This window comes from Cololabis saira, chromosome 12, assembly GCF_033807715.1.
Source record: "Cololabis saira isolate AMF1-May2022 chromosome 12, fColSai1.1, whole genome shotgun sequence".
NCBI classification, from domain to species: Eukaryota; Metazoa; Chordata; class Actinopteri; order Beloniformes; family Belonidae; genus Cololabis; species Cololabis saira.
In genome coordinates, this window is record NC_084598.1 from 34,195,015 (window position 1) to 34,212,460 (window position 17,446).

Below are 17,446 nucleotides of genomic sequence, written 5' to 3' on the forward strand. Positions count from 1 at the left end.
TGCGTTGCAGTCGGGTGCTGACTTGGCCATTGAAGAATATTCCAATCATTTCACTTTAAAAAGTCTTGAGTTGCCGTTGCAAAATGTGCAGCAAGATTATTCATTCATCTGCACAGGGAAGCACTATGTTATCACTTTTGTAGCAATAGGCTGAATGTGAGGAGAGAGTGCAGATTACACACCTCAGATTTCATTGAGCTACTTTTATCAGCAGTGACATTATCAATAAACACCGGTATAGCAGTTCCACTGGCAGCCGTTTATGCCCGTACCATAACACTGCCTTTGCTATTTCATCTGTAGTTCATTAATATCACCATTCTTTTATGTCACATACAACTACATCGTCATCTCCAGGATTGAAGGACTTAACTAACCTAACTAATGTCTCGGCAGGATCTTGAAAAACAAGCAATAATGGAAAAACAACAACATTGTCTTCTGTGTCAGTTGCATGGCAGTTCAGAGTGTGAGGCCAAAGTCATGCAGGTGTAAAAAAAAAAAACATACATGTTTATCCTCTGATCATACAGCCTGTATACAACATTACCTACAAGAAAATCGAGTTATGACGTAGAGGCAAACTTCACATTTATGATGGATTAAAGTAATGGCCTCATGCTGCTTCTGAACTTGCAGCCATCGGACTTTTGCAGCATAAAGATGTAAGGTTGACTGCTTTTTACCATCAGGTGTATTCAGCTTTTAAGGTTACAAGAACAAATGGAACATTAAAGTGTAAATGCTGCGAGCTGATTTAATGTCACAAGACATAATTTACAGCTTCACCAGTCAAAACTAATTGCAGCCAGTGTATTGAGCGTCACACATTTCCTATGGCAGTATTGTTGATGGAACTTTGTTTTCGATGTCTCTATGAAACGAAAGAGATAATTTCACAGTAACGGCACTGGATGGCCATGAAAACACCCACAAAGTGGCTTGCATTAAGGTATAGAATACTAAGGATGTCCCTCTTATGTTGGGTCTGTTTAACCAGGAATTGAGGAAATACCACATCCATTTCAAAATTAACTTCATAAGTCAGAAAAAAATGTTTCCACCAACATTTCAAAACACCAAAAGGTTTTACAGCTGCAGCTTTACTTGCTCTGGTAAGAGTACCATCTATTTATCCGTATTTTATATTCCTATTGACAGTCATGGGGATTTTCTGGAGCCCATCCCAGCTCTCTTTGGGTGAAAGGCAGGGTTACACCCTGGAGGGGTTGCCTGTCCATCGCTGGGCCACATGTAGACAAATGACCCCACAATCTCTCCTGAGGGGAGGTAAAGGTGCCAGCCATCCGACTCCTGTCCCCTGGTGAGACATATGGTAGCTTCAAAGAACTAACTCCAGATTTATTTTGTCGTCTGAATGTTGGTGTTTTCAGCTTGTTTATGGTCTCTTCTGTTTTTTCTACTCTAAGGTTAAGGTTGCAGTAATATTAAGTACTACTAGACAAACCAACAACTATAATATAAGTAATTATTGTTGATTTAAAAGCTTGAAATTAAAGGCAGCTCCAAATCACCTGGAAGCCCACTTGTTGTGACCTTCATTAAGGGAAAAGTGCCAGGTTTGATAATTACATTAGTTCAACATAAACTTTTAACTGCTGGAGTCGACTAAAAATACTGCAACTGCTCCTGACAGTTTTTACGGCACAATAAGGTCATAGTTTCAAAACCAAATCAAATTATGCCTTTTAAAAAATAATAATGAAGTAAAATGTGTGTTATTATTTTACATTATCCCATCCCCTGGATTATTCCAGGATGCTTATTTCAGGATGCTGTTGATTATGAAAAGTCTTTTTTGGCTGTGCTAAGGTGTAAAACACAGTCACGACGACCCAGACACGACGCCACTGAAACAGCTGCTACTCCCTAATGCAGAGCTGTTCTTACCATTTTTACCAAGTATAAAGTTTTACCTAATTAAAACACCAAAATACGAAGTACATAATAGCCTTAAATCAACAGATCAGTCCAGTACCATTTTATGCGCTAGTACCAAGTAGGGCTGGGCGATATGGACCAAAAGTCATATCTCGATATTTTCTAGCTAAATGGCGATACTCAATATATATCTCGATATTTTTTCTTTGCCTTAATTGGGGTTTCCCCCAAAGCATTATAGCATAGCATCTCTGTTAGCTTCATTTTTTTCTGAGGAAAACCCTTAAAAAAACAGTCAGATTTAATACAAAGCCTCGTGCCAAATGTCACACAGGTTCCTTTATTAACAGAGGTCTGCACAATATCAAAATGTATAAAACAAATGAAATAAAAATAAACTGCCTGCATATATAGAATAAAAATGCTTCTTGAATAAAATAAAACAAATATCCCTTTCCTGCATAACAATTAAATTAAAATACACTGTGCAATTAATACAATGTAGACAGTAACAGGCAGACTTTTCCACTGAGGTTGACAGTTGTGCAAATAACAAAACATTTGTGCAAATCTCAAATAAAACATTCAAGTCAATTTGTCAGAAAATAAGCTATATCAAAATCGTTAAAAAAAATGTAAAAAAAAAAAAAAATTTTTTTTTTTTTTTTTTTTTTTTTTAAATCGATATAAACGATATTGTCTCGTACCATATCGTGTTTGAAAATATATCGATATATATTAAAATCTCGATATATCGCCCAGCCCTAGTACCAAGCAGCCTTTTCAATGCCAGTTCAACAGGAATTTCAAAAACATGGTTGTTGTGTTGCAAAAGCAGAGCCTGCATGCATCCGTGAGGTTATCAATCATTCCAGTACAGCACCTTTACAATAGCTTTTTAAAGGGGACCTATTATGAAAAACATGTTTTCTATTGCTTTAACATATATAAAGTGGTCTCCCCTCAGCCTGGCAACTCAGAGAAGGAGGAAAGCAACCAAATTCTGCAGTTTCTGTACAGCCGCCCGGATGAGCTGTCCAGTGTGATGTGGCTTCTACGAGCCGTTCAGATTCTGCACACTTTCGTTACGTAACGAAAATGCAATTTACATAGGTTGGCCTCCGATGCGTGAAACCACGCCCACAACTAACTCCGCCGGCCGGAGCTTCTGCCATTTTTTCGTAGCGGTGTATCGCGTCATTAGGCAGCCAATCAGCACAGAGCCTCATTATCATAGCCCCGCCCACTCAGAATCCCGCATAGATAATGAGGTTATAGAATGGGAAGATAAAGACATGGCTGAGAGGCTGAATTTCTAATTTATTTAGGGAAAAAAATCAAAAGCTTGTTTTTAAGACATTCAAGGCCTGTTTAAAATAGGTATTAGATGCCATAATAGGTCCCCTTTAAATGAAAAGTGATAAAAAAGACTGCAACTCTGTAGGCTTTAAGAAAAATCAGTACCCAACAGTACTATAATCTCAGCAACATTTTTCACGCAGCTAATGAAAAACAGCAGTTGCTTTAACCAAATGGTTTCTGTCATGGGACTTTTTATTAAACAGTGATGGAAAAAAAAAACAACTTTTCATCTAATTGACAAAGAGCATGAGAGGGAAGCAGACTGATGTTATGTAATTCTTAGCAACACTATGGATAACCAAATGTAGAACACATGCAGTACACACCACCTCCAGGTGGGGCAAAGTGTTTATCATTGATCTGCTCTATTTAAGGGTATACATTCCCAAACTCTGAGGCGAGAGTCATTTTTGGGTTACCCAAAACAAACCACGCTTCCATGTTTATTAAAAGAGACTGAGAGATAAAGCTGGAAGCCGACTGCCTCTGCGAGATCGGCTTTTCTGTCATTTCCTCTTTGAAAACAAAGTACAGATCTAAGCTAAACATTAAGCATAAATTGTGAATAAAGATTAACAAGCCTGGAGGCCAGGTTTTATTTTTCTAAGGTAAAATGCCGGGGAGTGTGGGTTGCCGTGTTTGCAACCCAACGTTCGCAACCCGAACCGTGGAGATTATAACATAAAAAACGGTGTCTGACCACCTACCAAGCCAACCTGTCTATCAATCTGTGCATGTTACTCGAAGTGAAACATGTAAAATTGAGAAATTATGAAATGCACAAACCAAATCATTTACATCCTCTGGTCAGAAAAATGTGAATGGACACAGCTGCAAAAGACTGATATAAGGGTGTTGTGAAATATATTACACTTTAAGATTTGATTAGGTCTGTTTAGGTAAAGAAATATTTCAGTTTTTTGTGACCCACTGCTGCCACTATTGTAAAAAAAAAAAAAAAAAAAAAAAAAAAAAAAGATAAAGATGTGGTTTGAACTCAGCCAGCGTGTTTGTACATAATTTTCTTCTGTGAATTTATAAATCTGCACTATGTACACCCATCCAGCCATGAACTACTCTCACGTATATGTACCGGTACTCAGGGTCACAGGGGTTTGCTGGAGACTATCACCGCTCTCTTCGGGCAAAAGACAGGAGTACAACCTGGACAGGTCTCCAGGCTTTCGCACTCGCACTCACTCCTACAGGCAGTTCAGGAGCACCGATTAACCTGACATCCATGACTGTGGGAGGAAGCTGAAGTACATGAAGAAAACCCACACAAGGACAGAGATAACATGCAAACTCCACGCAGACCCCTTCTGAGAGCTTTAAACTGGAAGGCAATATAGTTAACTACCAAGCCACTATAATATATTATTAAATATGCTAGTTCCTCTCAGCTGAAAAGCGTAAATGAAAGAAAAAAAACAAACAGATCATAATGAATAATTCTTAAACTCCAATCCATTAAGCCTGAATGGAAAAAGTCTAGCGCAACCTTTGACTTAAGCACTGTACTTCTCAACAGGCCCCATCGTGGTATCTTCGTTTACACTTCAAAGATAAAGTATATACAATGTAATATAATAAGAATATGCAAACTGGTTTCCATAAGCAGAAAGACTCAGGGTAATCCGAGGATTACAGCATTATTATTTTCTCTTTTTTCTGTGAGATTTCACCTCTGTGCATAATGTGCTGTGCACCGATTCCCATATATATGCATCTTTGTGGGTGAACATGGTCTAATTTAGCAAAGACAAGGCAGTTTTCAAAGGCAAAATGACTGCGAGCCAATTCTCAGCAGCGAACACCCACAACCGTGGGGAGCAGGTTACTCCTGAATCATTTCAGGAAATTATTCACCAGAGGTATTAAAATCAGCACAGCAGAGCTGACTTCGTCAGTTTGGCTTCGTATCCCCTGGCTGCAATAATAGGACGTTCTCACATGCATTAAGCTCGTTAGACATGGTAGCTGGTCACACACTTTCTAATATCCATCATCACCTCTTTGCTAGTTTACTGGGATTTATTTAAATTAAATCAGACAAAACAGGAAAAGAATTCATAAATAAGCCTTTCAAAAAACCAACCCGGTTTCTGCAGTTAACACTGTTATTGCAAAGCTAACAAGAGTCGAAAGTTTTAATTTTAAATTGGTGTTTAATTATTAAAAATTAGTTTTAGAAAATAAATCATAAAGCATAAAATGATGTTTTCACTATATGAGCCATTAATTATTATTGTTCCCAATGAAGTCTATTCATTATTCTCCTGATAAAATCAAAAACAATCAAAACATTTAACTGCTCAACATATTCATAATTGAATTTTATTATTCAACTGTTAAAATGGAATAAAAAAAACATTAAAATAGCAATTGTGTTCAGTACAGCGGACTGAGTGGATGTGGGGCGACTCCCTGATGTCCGCTGAAGTGGTTATGTTGCAACTAAACCATCCAAACCTGTGCGTATAATAGGAAACAGATTTTGAACAGCTGTCCACTGTGGAGACCACTGTGCATGAAAGGGTTAAGAAGATTAAGGTAACCTTTGTACAAAAATTTGAAATGCCAACAGAAAGAATGATTTTTCTTTTGATTATAAAGATGAAAAGGATCACTGTCTGCACCTCCCGCAGCTCCAGCAGATCCAGAAACAAAGGGGGTGCAGGTCTGGAGTTTAATTTAGAGGTAAGTGCATGTGTGTCCGTGTGTGTCTGTGTGTGTGTGTGTGTGTGCGTCTGCATCTTTGAAGAAGTGAATCTACTGAATAACTGTCTGCATGGCCTTGAGGATGTTTAAAGTCTTACATACCGTGCTGTATGTTTTTGTTTTATTTCCTGCTGCTTGTGTTTCACGTCAACTTCGTTAATGCATGTCTGACTTCCTTCCGCTAAATGCTTGTGTGTTTTCCCCGACACGTGTTTGAAGTACGAGTGTGAGGCTACGAGTGACTGTTTTTGTGTGTGCGCGGACGGGGGTGGAAATCTTACGACATGTGACAGCTGGTGGGCTGATGCCAACGGGGAAGGATGGAGCAGAGAAGGAAATGAGTGTTGCCACGGCAACGCCGAGCTGGAGTGGCTGATGGTCGGGTAGCGTGAAGTAGCTGCCAGCTGAGACAGTGAGAGCTGCAGAGAAACAATGCAAATGACTCGCGGTTATTATTATCATTACGAACAACAGGGCTCAGGAATATACTTTACACAAGAGAGACATATGCGCCGTCTCAGATGACAACGACAGCCCATTACTCTGCTTTAGCGCTAATAAACCCGTCTCTCCCACTACCTGCTTCCCCACCCACAAGCTTTTAATGTTGCCTTCCCCAGCAGGTTGAGTTTAAACCCGTCTGCTACCTTCTGATTGTCAGACTGGATATGACTGGAGACAAAAGACTTCATACTATTTTTTTTTAGATTGAAGAATTATGCAAAAAGTAATATATGCACATATCAATTAATAGCAACAAGAGACTTCTGAAATATGATATAAAACAGTAGAGTCCTACACTGCCTCCAGCTGAAGTCTATGATATACAGTTCGGTCCAGTCCTTTTCATTAATGGCAGTTTTTATGATTTAGCTTTTATACACCACCACAGTTGCCGATTCAGTTCATTACTTTCATGCACAGAATTTCCGGGCGCAACCGAGGAGTGGACGGGGTCTGGTTTGGTGGTCTCAGAATTGGGTTTCTGCTTTTTGCAGATGATGTGGTTCTGTTGGCTTCATCGAGCCAAGACATTCAATTTTCGCTGACGCAGTTCACAGTGAAGCGGCTGGGATGAGAATCAGCACCTCCAAATACAAGACCTCGGTCTTCAGTCGGAAAAGGAAGGCCGAGCTCCCTCCTTAGGCTACTGTCCCTGTGACCGGATGGATGGATGGACGGATGGATGGATGGATGGATGGATGGATGGATGGATGGATGGATGGATGGATGGATGGATGGATGGATGGATGGATGGATGGATGGATGGATGGATGGAGACCCTCACAATGAATTTAAATTAAAAAAAATAAAAGCTTTAACCAAAGAGTTGACTTTCAGCTTTAATTTAATCTGTTTCATAATAATGTGGCATTTACCATTTAGGTGTTTTAACCAAGTATGTTTGTTTTCAGGGGCTTGGAGGTATTATTATTAGGACAAAGGCTGCGTCCGAAATTGCATACTTCCACCCTAATGAGTATGCAAAATGACTATGCGAGATTTTTTAGTGCGTCCGAAACATTAGAACGTACTCAATAGTATGCTCTATCCATACTCATTCCGGAGAAATTTATTAGTGTGGATTAATGGACACTAGCCGAGTAGAAACTTCCCACAATGCAATGCAGCGGTGTTTGGTTGCTAAGTGATACGTATATGTCATAAGTATAATATTAAATATAATAATATTATTATATAATATTAATATTATAATATTCGTATATAATAATATTATATAATGTCATCTTGTTTCGGCCAGAATAAACGGGAAAGAGCGGAGCGCTGCTACTGCTGCTGTGACACGTCACTTCCTCCCAACGGCAGGAAGTGACGTGTGCGCCCTTAGTAGTACGTCCAAATTAATGCACACTACTGATATTTACTCAAAAGTGTGCCGAACTTAAGTATACTTTTTAGTATGTATGGCATTTCGGACGCACCGAAAGTGATACGATTTTAAATAGAACCCCTAATTTTTGCATTGCATTGCATAAAAGGCATTCAAATCCTCTACAGTTAATGACTGAAGTCAGGACTCAGGAGCCCGTGAGCATCACCAGACTGAGTTTCTTCCCTGGAGATGTTTTACCCGGCCTTCGCTGTGGTTCCTGCTTGTTTGTAGCACTTTCTGCCTTCAATTTTGTTTCTTAGTAACTGAAAAGCTGCTCTAGTGGGTTGGGATCAGAATACTGACTTGGGCTTTGGCGGATATTTCTTTGTCGTCAAAAAGTGTTGGGTTGCTTTTGCAGTATGTTTAGCATCATATATCTTCACTGTTATATCAGTTTTGTAACATTTGTCTGAACGTGAACAGAGAGTATAATAACATCTACCATCTCCAGAGTATTCTTGACAGATGTTCATATTGTGAAGGGGTTTATCGTACCCAAGGAAAGGATCCCCCACTTTAGTTGTCTCACATAGAATGAACTGGATTAATTACAATAAATTGGACTTTATTCAACTTCCCAAACTTTGTGTGTTTCTGTGTGAAGTGCTTTGAGATGACTTTGTTGTGAATTGGTGCTATACAAATAAATGTTATTAAATTATTTGGTCTTACATGACTTTTGATGGTGTTGAGCTCACCAGTGTTTGCTTCTCTTTCAAGACTGTACCAAACTGTTGATGTGGGAACAACTCTGGATTTAGCTAACTTGTCTTATTGATGGCATCTTTCACTTGCATTGGCATTTCCACATACAGCTGCCACATAGTTGCTCAATACCTAACATAAAGTCTGGATATTTTATCTGATTCATTTGTCTTAAAGTAACGAGGTTATGGACAACATCAGGCCAATTTCTCACTGGATCATCGTTTGATCTGCTCAAAATTTAAGTAATTTACTTAAAATACCAAATTATAAGTGCCATCTTTTTTGTAACACTTCCAAATTAAGGTCAAGTGTCTTATCTTTTACCACATAGTGATTGTTTAAATTATGGACAAAGGACAAAGTAAAATAAAATGACTACACAATAAAAAATAAATAAAGATTTTTTTTACAGCACGTTTCATGCTACAAGTGGAAACCTAATGTGTTTCAGAAGATATGGACAACAAAAATTAATCGTACATGACATCATTTTTAGTCTTATGTGAAAGCTTGTTAAAATAGATATATTTTTAGTTTTATTTCATTTTAAAAGGATAAAAAGGTAGTAGGCTGCAGTTTAAAAAAGGGGTGGATTTTGTGCTTATTATTGGTATGATAAGGATTCCCTGGATTGATGGTTTCAGCAAACTCTCCAGTATGTCATGTTGTGGGTCTCTGGAAAGCACATAAAGACAACTTCTGTTGTACTAGATGCTATATAAATCAAATTGAATTGAATTTAATGTATTCAGTGACCATGTGAGAAATGGAGGGATCCAAACCATTTAAACCATGTAAAAACAGTAAGAAGAACCTCATGATTTTTTTCTTTTACCAGCAGCCAGTAAAAGTGATGAGAGGTGTAAGAACAGGAGTGATGTGTTCAGACATTTTGGATTTTGTTAAAATTCTAGCAGCAGCATTTTGATACGCCGGAGTTTATTCAATGTCTGCTTTGGCACCCCAGCAAAGAGAGCATTACAATAATCCTATCTACTACAAAATGAAAGCGTGCACCAGCTTCTCAGAATCAGACAGGGATGAGGCCACCTAACCTTTGCTACCGGATATTTCTGAGCTGACAAAAGGCTGTTTTCAAAACGATAGCAAAATGATTTTGAAAGCTAAGATCAGAATCTGAAATAACACCTAGGTTTCTAACATACTCACATGGTTTTACAGACAGTGGAGTTAAAAATGGCTGAATACCATGCCTTAGATCCTCACAAAGTAAAAGAACCTGTTTTGTCCTGACTGAGCTGCAAGAATTTTTTTACGTATCCAAAAAGAGATATACGGTAGAAAGGCACCAACAAAAGGAGATGTAATATTATTATTATTACACTGGTGGAGGTTTTTCACCCAGTGTCAGCATTAGATTGATATGAGGCATTATACAGTATTTCTGTATTGTGGACCAGAGAGGAGCATTCTACAGACTGAACAGGAGATGACCTAAAATTGACCCCAGAGGGACCCCACAGGAAATTACAACTTTGTCAGATTCACAATAGTAAATAGACACAGAAAAGGATCTTTCAAAAAGGTAAGAGGAAAACCACTTAAGAACAGTGTCTCTTAGACCCACACATTTGGTGGACGATGAAGTAGAAGAGGATGGTTCACATGCTGTACTGATGTCAATGAGAAGGAGACTTTATGATTACGTATGACACAATTAGCGCTGTGGAAAAAGACATAACGCTCAATTCACCAAACTAGCTTGAAATGTTTTGATGACTCAGTCAAAAGACCAAAACACTGATAGCTATGAGATGCATGTCAAGCATAATTTCTTTGAGTCCTAACGTGTCACGATGTGGTTTTGTTGAGGACCCAAACGCAGGAGAGCAGGAAACAGGAGTTCACCAAAAACAGGATTTATTAAAGGAGCGTGAGGCCGGATTGTGGCAGGATTTATGAAAAAAATCCGTATACATTTTAAGTTTTCTAGTAATAATGTCAGATGAAGCGTTCCAAACCCAAAAGAATGAGCCCTCTAGTGTATCTCTCCTTTGCCTTGAACAGGCTGTGTGCTGCAAAATGTGTTGCAATTCGGTCCCGAATTTCCCGCGCTGTCCTGCGGATGTGACGTCACATGACGCTGCATGTGCGTTCTCCCCGTTCTCCCGTGCCGGCTTCACTGTTGGCTGCAGTACCCCCAACGGCCGTCGTGGTGAAGGGTGGCGCTAGAGAGTCTCATTTCTTAAAAGGAGCCTCAAGCTCCTTTAAAGGAGCTTGAGGCTCCTTTTAAGAAATGAGACTCTCTAGCGGGAACAGAAACTCAAACTGGGGGAAATGTCAAAACCCTGACATAATGCTTCTGTAATTTTTCTTTTGTTGATCAGCAGTGGCAGCAGGAAGCAACGGGATCAACATACCCTTTTCCTGTCCGCCTCCAGCTAATCCTGGTATATGATGAGGAGGTCCAATGATTTTCAGGGAATGTCTTTCCCGTTGTGTGACTGAGACAGTCGTCCCTGAGAGGAGTGCAGTTTTTTTAAGCAAGCATTTGTGTCTTAAGTCTGTCTAGACAACAAGACACGGCCACATTTATGCTTTCTGACGGCAAATTAAGAGTGCAGAAAACAACCCTGTGAAATTTTAAACTGCCAAGGAGTAACAGGGAAGAAAAAGCGTTCAGAACTTTGAGCTGTTGATGAAAACCTACATCCTCGCCTCTTCTCAGCAGGGTAACTAACCTAAAAGGGCCCCGACTGCTGCATGAAATCAATTGTTTATGGAATGATGAGAAAAAGGCAGTATTGTTTACTGAAACAGCAAGGATCTTATTCTCGTCAAAAAATGATTTGGTTGAAATAATCTCTTGAGAATGCTGGTCCTGAAGTACTAGTGAACATGCTACAAGATTTCAATAGTAAACAAGGATGGCACTAAAAAAAAAACAATCACCTGTGATTGATTTCTTCTTAAATACCAAACTCTTTTTTTCTGACATCAATCTCGAACTGTTCTAACAGAATAGAAGAAGCTGATTTTAGACTCAAGTGGTCTGACTTGTTTATAAAAAGTGTCAGAGTGGGTATTCATTGGAAACCGGAGGCCACGGCACAGTTCGCTCGCGCGTTAAGGTGTAGGTGTGATCCTAAAATGAGCTCTTTTGCCTGCAGCGGTTTAAATAAAAGATAAAAAAACCTGGACAAAATTGACAAGTGCGGTCCAAATGTCCAAGAAAGTCAAGGCCAATGGACTTTTACAAGTCAGCTCCAGCAAATATTGGGGAGCGGTGAGTATATTCCACACACATGCATGTGAGTCAGCGTGTCCTTCACATAGGGGCTGTGAACGAGACCAGAGAGACTGCATGAAGGATCTAACATACACTTACAAACACAGCACAACCACACAGACAGACACACTGAGAATATGTGGAGTAAAGCAGTTAGTAGTGGCATCGCTTTGGCTGCCAACGTTCTGAGCTCAGCCTGTTTGCCCTGACAGCCAAGTGGATCATCTGTTCACATTCTGGCTTCATGGGACCTGTGTGTGTGTGTGTGCTTGTGCGTGAAAGTGGGTTTTATGGAAGTATATATAAGAAAAACAACCCGACATTGGCGAATAAGTGTATGAGGCAGTCTGCACACCAGAAGTTGGGAGGGGGGGGGCACAGGCATGAAGTTTGTTGGAAAAGAAGCACATTTGGATGTTGAAACTGAAATCTGACTATGTTCTCTTCAGTCGTTTCAGATACTTTGGCGAACTGGAAACTGCCCAGTGCTCCTGCCAACTGTTTTTCAAGCAAACCGCAACAGAATGGGCACACATTCAAATACAGAGCAATGTCTTTTCAACTTCAAGTCTACAAGCAAAAAACAAAAGTTACGATTTTCAATATCAGGCTTTTTAGGAAAAAACATAATTTCCTGTCCTTTAGGCACAAAAAAATAGACATTCAAACAGGGTCCTGTGATCATATTGATGTGTTGGATTTACACCACATAGAACGGTATTTTTAACTCACAAATGAAAGCTAAAGTAGACACCAGTAAACTAAATATTTACATAATACATACATTTGATTTCAGAGTCCAACATATCGCACAGAAGTGACAATAAGTCCCTCTTATCTTATCTTTTTTCAAGATAAGATAGTGAAGTTTATAGGTGTTGCCTTCAAAACCTCAAACTTTCCAAGGTTTTATTTTTATGAGTATAAAATCTGTAACAGTACCGTTTCACATTCAGGTGAAATTGAAAAACTGCATAAATGTAGTAGCAACGCTTGATCAGTGTAGTTCAGCTAATTGTGTGGCTGCTTCTGGCTTCACAAATCGTTATATTTGAATATCTTATTATAAATTGTGAAAAGTATTCATCCAAGCGTCAGAAATTACAAAACTAATACGACTTTAACCAGCTGCATTGACGCACTAAGTCAGCAGTTGGAGTTTCCTCAGCTGCGGCAGGAAGCACATCCTCTGCTGGGCCTTCTGGATGAGGGAGCTGATGGCTCCCACTTCAGGTCCTTGGTGATGCTGGTGCTCAGGAAGCAGAATGAGTCCACGATGGAGATGGGGGAGTCCATGAGGGATGGGGGGGATGTTGGGGCTGTGACTTTTCCTGAAGTCATAAGGCATAAGGCATTGAGCTCCATGTCGTGTTGCAGCTGTAGCAGGACACCAGGCGATCCACTCCCCTCCTGTAGGCAGACTCCTCCAAAGATACTCTATACAGAAGATAGCGCATTACCATTACTTCCAATGGTATGAAATGGTATACACTTCCGGTCTCCTGAGTGGGCGTGGTCGCCCACCCAGTACAAGATCATCGGATCAGTCTAATATTTTTTTTCCCTTCCAAAAAGACTTCAATAATAACAATAACAGTATTATTAAGCAAAGAAGCAAGTTTTATTTTTGTTTTAAACTTCATTTTATCCGATGGGAAAACAGCTTTGGGAGTTCTGCAGTGACCGACGACTCTGAGCAGAGCTATGTATTATTATTATATTATATTATATTATAATATTAGCTATGAGAGCCAAATCTCGCGAGAGTGTGTTGCTCAGACAGAGACAGGTCTCAAACAAAGTTCATTTTCTCCTAATTTGTCGGTCTGAAAATTGCCATTTTGGTGTCAGAATGTTCAGAAGGTATGTGGCTTTTGAAAAATGGGTCCCATATTTACTTAGGTTACTATGGGGCGAAGGAATTGGTAATAATCTGTGCTCACGTTCACTTTTCCCATAGGACTCAATAGACTCAGGACCTGCTTCCTGTCTCCTAAAGGGGCGGGGCAGTGGGGAAACCCACGTGACACAGATACAGGAAACACAACCGTTGTGGGCTGTCTCGTTTATAGAACGTCTCTGACTCCTCTCCATGACGGTCTGGAGGCGGGAGAGGACCAGGCGCTCACATGACTTCAGGACTACAGATGTCAGTGCCAAAGGCCTGTAGTCACCGAGTCCATTGATCTGTGGCTTCCTGGGGATCAGGACAACGGTGGAGGATTTAAAGCTGGCTGGCACATGACACGACTCCAAGGTGAGCTTTGATGGAGTGGAGAGATGGAGGTGTCTGGAGAGGTCTCAGGGATGGCAGATGGGCCAACAAAGCGACAACAGAAGGGGACTGTGGGCTTGTAGTTGGTGAGCTGCCTGCGGCCCCTGCACGCAGAGGCAGAGTCGTTGGCAGAAAACTGCTCCAGGAGTCTCTCAGAATACAGTAATTTAGCATTTCTCACCTCACTGCTGAACCTGTATTTTGCCCTCTTGTCTCCGTCTCTGCCTCCACTCTTTCTCCAGCCTGAGCTGCCTGCGTGGACCTGTGAACCAGGGCTTGTCATTGTTATAACTCAGCCTGGTGCGTCTCGGCACACTGCTGTCCTCACAGAGGTGGATGTATGAGGTCACAGTATCAGTAAACCCGTCCAGATTGTGGCAGCCCTCAAGTGCTACTCTAAACCAAGTGCTTATAAACATACAAACATGTGACTCTACATTTGCATGTTTACAAGCACTATAGGTCCAGATTTTTCCCAGTTCCCCCAGTTTAAAAATTAGGGATAAAAAGTCATCATACCCATCTTCATGAGTGAAAGTGTATTTGATATCTTACTTGCTACTTATTCATTCTCAGTGATCAAAATATTCTCACAGAAGACAATTCAAAAAATGTATTTTCAGACTTTTCAGAATTTAAATAGAAAGCCTCAGAAAAAATAAACTTGATTTAATTTACAGTGAATGTAGCTTGCACATATTACTATATTGCACATACCAAAGTCATTCAATGTTAAACAAAAAAGAGAAAGTAATTGATTCCCTTTCAGAACTGTGGACGAGTTGTGACATTCAAGGTAAAGTAATAATTATACACAAGCTTTAATTGAAATGTTTTTTTAATTTGGGAAAAAAACTGGTCATACCTTGGTGAGAATCTATATTTAACTAGCTCAAATTGAAATCAAATATAAATTGCAATTATTCCCAAGCATGAAAATGAGTTCTAACAATATAGTGAGTTTATCTCGTCTACTCACAACAATGAAGGCAGGGTTCCTAAAATAGTCTTATAATAAACCTTTCTTTTTTCTTCTTCTTTCTTCTAAAAAGGATGAGGGAAAAACTAGCCTTTGTGAAGGAAAGCTGCATAAATTCGGTCCAACTGAACCAGCGCCAGCTGCCAAGTGAGCCCTCTGCCAGAAGCAAACTGAAACACGGCCTCTCTGTCGGCCCACGGACTACAAGACCACCTGGGTCAACGGAGGACAAGCACGACCCCGAAACATGACCACAGCCTGACGAAAGATACCGTCAGCAGCACAGGCAAACAAACTCAGCTGCTCTTCCAAATGCCGCCTATAAATACCAAAGGCTCTTTAGCATTGTGCACCGTGGCAAACGAAGTGTGTCAGGGATCAATAATTTATGCAAGCAGGAGAAAATCATCAGATCTAACAATGGCAGCAAACAGAAGGAGAGCATACAGCTTGTTTACCGAGCCATTTCAAAGAAGGGTGTTAGTGATTAAACAACACTTGACAACATTGCTGAAGAGGAAAAGGAACTGAAAGGAAAATCATCGTAGGATTGAACAGGTGTATTATTATATCAGTATCTTTGAAAGAAAGGAGAAAAATGCGATGGAGGATTTCTTAGCAGTTAAGAGTCAGCGTAATCTGAATTGTAGGTTGATTGCCAACAACAGTGGAATGGCTTCACACAGCTGTTTATGGTTTAATTTCTTGCTGTAGTCTTTGATGGCTATCATAATTTAGGCAACAAGAGCACTAGTGACAGATCTTTCTTATCTTATAGAACAGAACTGGTTTATAATCTTTTTGAATATGAATAATTTGATGCTTTCTGTTAGTCAAGCAAGCTAGAACAAGCTGAAAATACAACTGGACATGACGACAGAGTTGTTGAAACTCAAATGTGTAGTCACAGAGTCACCATTACAATTAAAGAGCAGCATTTCCATTTATGGGTTTCCTCAACAAATCCTGTTCTCTCCATCAACTCCTTTTAAAAATATCCCAAATCGTCTTGGTTTATTGGTTATTTAAATGTTTTTAATTTCATTCATCAGAGAGGTACTAATTTTGTATTTTTGAAGCGTGGAAAACAAAAACAAAAAAAATCAAGAAGCAAAAAAAAAAAACCTCTTTCAATTATAGTTTAATCGTTAAAAGATGGAGCTAAAACAAACTCAGTGTAGTCTAAAATGAGGACACATTTAACTTTCAATTCAATAAAAGTAGCTTCTTCAAAGGTGACAAAGGCCACTTTTATAGCTGCATATTCAACTGATCAAGGAGGCTGCAGGCTGACCTGCTCTTAGCAAGATCAGCTAATGATGGCGTCTTTGAATTCACTCAGCTGTTGTGCTGTAATTACCACTCGCAGCCACAGCGGTCAACGAGTCCCAACCCCCTAAAAAAGAATTAATAAATAAATAAAATTTACATTCACAGCTTATTAAAATGCCAAATGTTTTTCTCTCCAATTATATGTTATTCCCCTTGGATGCTAACGTAATTGCTTCTTTTGGGAAATAACAGTAGACCTTTAACTCTTAGTTTACGGTAAGCTTCTTTTTATTTGCACTAAGACTACTCAATTCGACAGCCCCCAGTCAAAACAACGTTTTTGTTTCATTTCAATTTTGTCTGCTCGATAGAGCATATGTTGTAGAAGGAAAGGGTGGATAAATGCCTTAGAGAGTGACATGTCATGAGTGTTATCTCCCAGGAGTGGCCCAGTATGACCACAGATGTCTCTCCTCTGCCACTGGGAGCTGCCCACTCGCAGGACTCCGCTGCCCTCGCTGTTTAATCAAAATAAGGTTGATTTTCAGAGTTCGCGGGTGCAGCGCTCCCATGGCTCACAGCCCCTGCTGATTCAATTTAAAGTGAGTGGAGTATACAGACCCACTCTGGCCCAGAGAGCTGGCTAGAGGAGGATTTTCAGACGGAGCTGGAAACTCTCCTCCTCCGCTCTGCGGCTTGATGTTTCTGTGTCCGTCCGTGCATGCGTTCATGCATGCGTGCATGTGTGTGTGTGTCCCTAGCCTCTTTCTGAGAGGAAGAGAGAGAAAGAGAGCGCCATTTATCCTAACTCCCAGTATCCACTGGCACTTCCACTCGGGCAGACGGTTGATGGTTACGCCCCGTAGCTTAGCTCAGCCGTGACAGACAGCTGCGCAATATGCACGAACATCAACATATACCTCTGGTACATATGACAAACATCTTAGAAGGGACTGTATATGGCTCACGTTGGATGTCATGGATGGATAATCACGGCACGGTGTCATTTATTACAAAGTTAGGACGGGATTGATCAGTACCCGAGCTGCCTGTGGGAAGCCCTCAAACATAAACAGATGCTAA

At 40.1% G+C, this 17,446-nt stretch overlaps 1 protein-coding gene across 2 annotated transcripts in view; it reads right to left on the reverse strand.

Moving 5' to 3' along the window:
* The window catches only part of nphp4 (nephronophthisis 4), a 249,953-nt gene that overhangs the window by 66,978 nt on the left and 165,529 nt on the right, over positions 1-17,446 (reverse strand). For both annotated transcript variants that reach the window (XM_061736682.1, XM_061736683.1), the window contains exon 12: positions 6,267-6,404. In XM_061736682.1, coding sequence (XP_061592666.1) covers positions 6,267-6,404 — 138 coding nt within the window. The remainder of the gene's footprint in view (positions 1-6,266; positions 6,405-17,446) is intronic.